This window comes from Etheostoma cragini, chromosome 11, assembly GCF_013103735.1.
Source record: "Etheostoma cragini isolate CJK2018 chromosome 11, CSU_Ecrag_1.0, whole genome shotgun sequence".
NCBI classification, from domain to species: domain Eukaryota; kingdom Metazoa; phylum Chordata; class Actinopteri; order Perciformes; family Percidae; genus Etheostoma; species Etheostoma cragini.
Window position 1 is genome coordinate 3,370,355 of NC_048417.1, and position 5,543 is coordinate 3,375,897.

The 5,543-nt window shown below is 40.6% G+C and overlaps 1 protein-coding gene across 1 annotated transcript in view; it reads right to left on the reverse strand.

The window, feature by feature from the left end:
* Nucleotides 1-407: 407 nt before the first annotated feature.
* dnajc10 (DnaJ (Hsp40) homolog, subfamily C, member 10) overlaps nt 408-5,543 on the reverse strand; it is a 25,293-nt gene continuing 20,157 nt past the window's right edge. Inside the window, exons 18-23 of the mRNA XM_034885996.1 lie at nt 5,393-5,526; nt 4,746-4,799; nt 3,899-4,046; nt 3,273-3,395; nt 1,985-2,092; nt 408-800 (exon numbers count right to left, since the gene is read on the reverse strand). Of these exons, the coding sequence (XP_034741887.1) occupies nt 789-800; nt 1,985-2,092; nt 3,273-3,395; nt 3,899-4,046; nt 4,746-4,799; nt 5,393-5,526 (579 nt within the window). The 3' untranslated portion in view covers nt 408-788. The remainder of the gene's footprint in view (nt 801-1,984; nt 2,093-3,272; nt 3,396-3,898; nt 4,047-4,745; nt 4,800-5,392; nt 5,527-5,543) is intronic.

A 5,543-nucleotide genomic window follows, 5' to 3' on the forward strand; every position in this document is an offset into this window, starting at 1 on the left:
CCCCCCCCCCCCCCCCCCCCCCCGCTAACGAGCCCAGCAGCGTTGGAGAAACACAGATTCTTACCGTGAAACTGCTTTAATACTTCAATTTATACACGAAAGGCATAGAAGTTGAATTAAAACTGCAGTAACTGTCGTAACGCTGATGTGACTGTCAAAACATACTGTTTATGTCCAACAGTTTCTACAAGAATAAAATACAATACTGTGTCAACATTGGGCTCTGTGTGTGTATACGTGTGTGTGTGTGTGTGTGTGTGTAAGTATGGGTTCAAAAATGGTTGCAATCTTAACATTTGAGCAAAATAGACATTTTGAGCACATCAAACACTTCATTTCCTTCTTCTGTAAGAAGATTATGATGCAAATGTCTTTAATTCTACCCCAATCCTCCCTGTAACTTACACCTGTGTGTGTGTGTGTGTGTGTGTGTGTGTGTGTGTGTGTGTGTGTGTGTGTGTGTGTGTGTGTGTGTGTGTGTGTGTGTGTGTGTGTGTGTGTGTCAGTAACTTGTCCAGTGTCTCACAGTTTTACTTCATAGAGTAAATACAAACAATGGAGACATAATTAAAAAAAGAGATTAAAAACAAAGCCAAAAGTGTTCAGTACGGTCCACACAGCACGTCCATCTGTCCATCTGTCCATCTGTTCGTCCGTCCGTCCGTCTCTGCTGTTCTTCTCAAGGAGTGTTGACTGACTGATCATTGTGCCGGACCAATCAAATGCACCTCTGTCCCTCCCTGACCACTCAGATTGCAGGTCTTTCTCCTAGCAGCACACGGAGATCGTCAGAGCTCATCCTGCAGGGAGAAAACACTTCTGTCATGCAGTAAAATGCAATTGAATCATTTAAAAATAATATCATGGGATTTTCTGGATTTTTGTTTTAGATTCCGTCTCTCACAGTTGAAGTGTACCTATAATAAAAAAAATACTATTCTGAAATCCTCTTGATGAAGGTCTGGAGAGACTGAAACACCCCAACAAATACAACAGCCCCAGGTTTCCACCAGTTGAATTTAACCCTCGTGTCGTCTTCCTGTTTAGATTCAAAATCAACACTTTTGTTGACGCTTTTTATTGATGTTTTTAACTTTTTCTTACTTTTCTGTCCCTTTTTTCAACACTTTTGACACTTTTTTCAATGTTTTGTCACTTTTTTGACGTTTTCAACACTACGTAACACTAACTTATTAACTTTAGTTTTACAGTTATTTTTGGAATTTATGGTCAATAAACCTCATTTATAGGAAATTATACCTAATGTTTGAGTTAGAAAAGCAGAAATTAGGAATTATTGAGACTAAAGTTAAAGGAATGGATGTTGATGATAATCACAGACTGGAATATGTCAACTTTTACTCAATACTATTTCAGAAAATTGAATAAGACGCCCCAAAATTAATGAAAGTAGAGATTTGTACTTGGCAAAGAGCGTTGTGTGGAATCAATCATGTTATTTTGGGGAATTAAAAATAACACTGATGTAGGACAACGGGTCAATTTGACCCGAGGACAACATGAGGGTCAAAAGACCTTTTTTTATACCATTTAAATTGAAATTTATTACCAAATGAACATGCTTGCAAAAGTATGTCTACTATAATGAAATATCAGAAAGGAAAGTTATGAAGGAAGGTTATGAAAATAACTGTTTACCACGTACTTCAACTTCATAAATGTTGTTGTAGTACTTGATTTAAACATGATTTGTGACGAAACAACGAAGGAGTTATTTAATCGGATGAAAGGACGAGACCGCGGGACACCTTTGTGAAGCAAATTAAAGACTTTCTAAAGAAATGTAAGACTTCAAAGACCTCATTTTTCGAAGAACGAATTAAGATTAACCAATTATTTTTAAGCCCTGGCGGGTAGCCTGGTTAGCGTTTCGTTATTAAACATCTAGGATGATGTATTTGTTCCTTTGTTTCCAGGTTGATGGTTTGTGTTGATTGTAATCTCGAGGTGAACAGCGACCTACCTTCCGTTTGCTGTGTAACCGCGGCGACAGCTGTTGTAGTCGCTGTCTGACGATGTCGGCGATCACGTCAGCGTCCCGGCTGTTGATGTGTTCTCCGCTGTGTTCATGCTGTCAACACACACACACACACACACACACACACACACACACACACACACACACACACACACACACACACACACACACACACACACACACACACACACCTTTAAAATCTAGTTTAAAAAACACGTTAAATAGTAAGATAGGATGTCAAAACTATTCAAAATAACAATTAAAAATACAAGAAAAAATGTAAAAATTAGTGTCAAATAAAAAAGTATTTATAAAGATGCAAGTAAAAGCTGTTTGTGCAGGTTTAGTGCATGAGTGCAGTATTGTGATGAGTTAGTACAGTAGAACTAGAATTCAGATGCATATTTTTAGCCTATTTCTACTTTTATTTATTATCTTAATGCATGCGTCACACAGCCCTCCGCTGCCGTGCAGCAGAGAGACACGAACTTAGTAGAAAGAAAAAAATAGCAAAATACTTCTAAATTACTACTAATAATAATAATAATAATAATATTGTTTTGAACTGCGACGCCCTCTGGGGACTAAGAGCGTCCTACTTGACTTTAACCAATAATAGCAATCGTTCAAATTTCTAGTTGCCAGTTAACGGGAAAACGGTGAAACATTTGCAAATCTAGTTCAAGTTTCAGAATAAGGTCCTAAGGGGTTGATTTGTGTGTTTTCTAAAGTCTGAAAGTTCAGACCAAAGATTCACACCAAGAGCTGGTAGAAATGGAGACTTCTAAACGGAGCCTCGACGACGCCCGAGAGCCCGGTAACGTTATGGCGTGTCGGGAGATCGAGAGCAACGGAACAGAGGCAGCGGCCGGCGGCGTTACGACAAAGCCGTGAATCAGAGAAATAAAACGTGTTTTCACCAGTTCATCACTAGAGATGCAACTGTAACAAGCACCTCACCATTACTCACGTTATCCATATTCATATTTAGACAAAACAAATGATGTATAAGCAGCTACAAGAAAGCCTCAACGTTTTAAGTTAGAACAGAAGTACAAAGAGGAGTTGCTATGGAGATGATACACCGTCTTGTCCCGTCTCATCAGTGTGAAGTGGCATGTTTCAGGACGCTGCAGACCGGCTCGTTGCGAGAAGCTGCAAGTTTCAACTCAGCTGGTCTGAACTGGGCTTTATGGACATCTAACGTCTGGTTAGTCATCTAAAAGTAGCTTTTTTTTAGTTATTTGTGTGTGTCTGTGTGTGTGTGTCTCACCCTCCGCGTCCCCAGGTACGGGTAGAATCTGACGGTGGGGTAGGCGGTGATTCCTGCTGATTGACAGGTCTGATGATGAGCCTGACAGTCCACTTTCCCCGCTCGAACTTCCCCTTTAAGAGTCTGTCAATCACACAAGGAACATCGTTATGTTTCCCGTCAGACCTAGAAGAGTCGGTCTCGTTCGTCCGTCGCTTCTTAGAAAAACCTCAGAACAGACGAAAGTTTAACACCCCGGGTGTCTTTGGGTTAAATCTGACCCCTTTGTCTCTATATCGCAAATTTGGGTTTCTTTCAAACTAATTTTCCTAAAAAAGTAACATGGATGGTTCCCAACAACGTTCCTCACACGTTGAAAAATACATAAATAATCAGTTCACTACTTTCATTGAATTTGGGAGTTTTTTGTCAATTTCATAGCATTTGGAGAAAAATCAATTGGTAAAAGAATTTTAGAAAAAGTAACAAAAATGTGAAAAGATGTCAAAAAAAGTAACCAAAATGTTACAATGTTGAAAAAAAAGTGAATGAAAGGGGGCGAAAAAGACAACCATAGGTCAGCAGGGAAGACAGCATGAGGGTTAAAAAGACAAAAATGATTTAGAGAAAGAAAAGAGGGGTCTCACCCGAGCCAGGGTTTCAAACTCCGGGGCAAAGTGTTGACAGGGTCCACACCACGGAGCGTAGAAATCCAGAACCCAGTGATCCTGGCCCGACAGAACCAGAGACCTGAAGGACTCTGGAGTCAGGTCCACCGACGCTCTGGGTAGAGAGCTGCACACAAACAAAACAACCCAATCAGAAAAGGGTTTACTGACACAATAAGTTACACACACACACACACACACACACACACACACACACACACACACACACACACACACACACACACACACACACACACACACACACACACACACACACACACACACACACACACACACACACACACACACACACTATGAAATAAACCAAATATACAAAAACAAACTGCACACAAACAAAACAACCCAATCAGAAAAGGGTTTACTGACACAATAACACACACACACACACACACACTTAATATGAAATAAACAAAATATACAAAAACAAACATAATAAATAACAGCAAAAACACACCGCACGCTGAAGCCCCGCAAAGTGTAGATTCCTGTAGTAGATTTTATTTTGAAATTTCTTTTATTTTTGTAAAGTATGTGGCTGCACTGTGGCCTTCCTGTATGTAATCACCTGCCTGGCTTGACAATTAAAATAGAGGAGACGGCAAAACGATCGCTGCTCCTCGCCTGATCGCAACTGGTATGAACAGACAGTTTAATTAGCATTGGCGCCGAAATTAAAATAGCTCTGCTTCAGCGCTTGTGTGCGCGGTGTGTTTTTGCTGTAAACCTGTAAGACTCCACACCAACCCAATCATTTGATTCTTCTGACACGAGAAAGACAAGAGAATTATGAACAAAAGTTTCTCACCTCAGTGCCCATGATCTCAGTGAGTGGGCATCCCTGTTCCAGCCATTATAACTCCTGAGGGGACACACACACACACACACACACACACACACACACACACACACACACACACACACACACACACACACACACACACACACACACACACACACACACACACACACACACACACACACACACACACGCACACAACTCCATTAAGCTGAGAATACTGAAGTACTTTTACTTCATTAAGCTGAGAATACTGCTGTACTTTTACGCCATTAAGCTGAGAATACTGAAGTTCTTTTACCTCATTAAGCTGAGAATACTGCAGTACTTTTACTACATAAAGCTAAGAATACTGCTGTACTTTTACTCCATTAAGCTGAGAATACTGAAGTACTTTTACTCCATTAAGCTGAGAATACTGAAGTACTTTTACTTCATTAAGCTGAGAATACTGCTGTACGTTTACTCCATTAAGCTGAGAATACTGAAGTACTTTTACTTCATTAAGCTGAGAATACTGAAGTACTTTTACTTCATGAAGCTGAGAATACTGAAGTACTTTTACTTCATGAAGCTAAGAACACTGCTGTACCTTTATTTTGATTGTGTACAGGAAGTAAAAAATAAAATAAAGCATTTCCAAGTGCGGTACATACATGAAGCGATCCGACTGCCGGGTGTTGCCGGGGTACAGGCGGATCTCAGGGTACGCCCTCACGTTCTGACCCTGACAGAACGACTGAAAGCGCTGACAGTCGACGGAGCCCACCAGGATCTGACCTGACAGCATCTGGGGGGGGGGGGGGG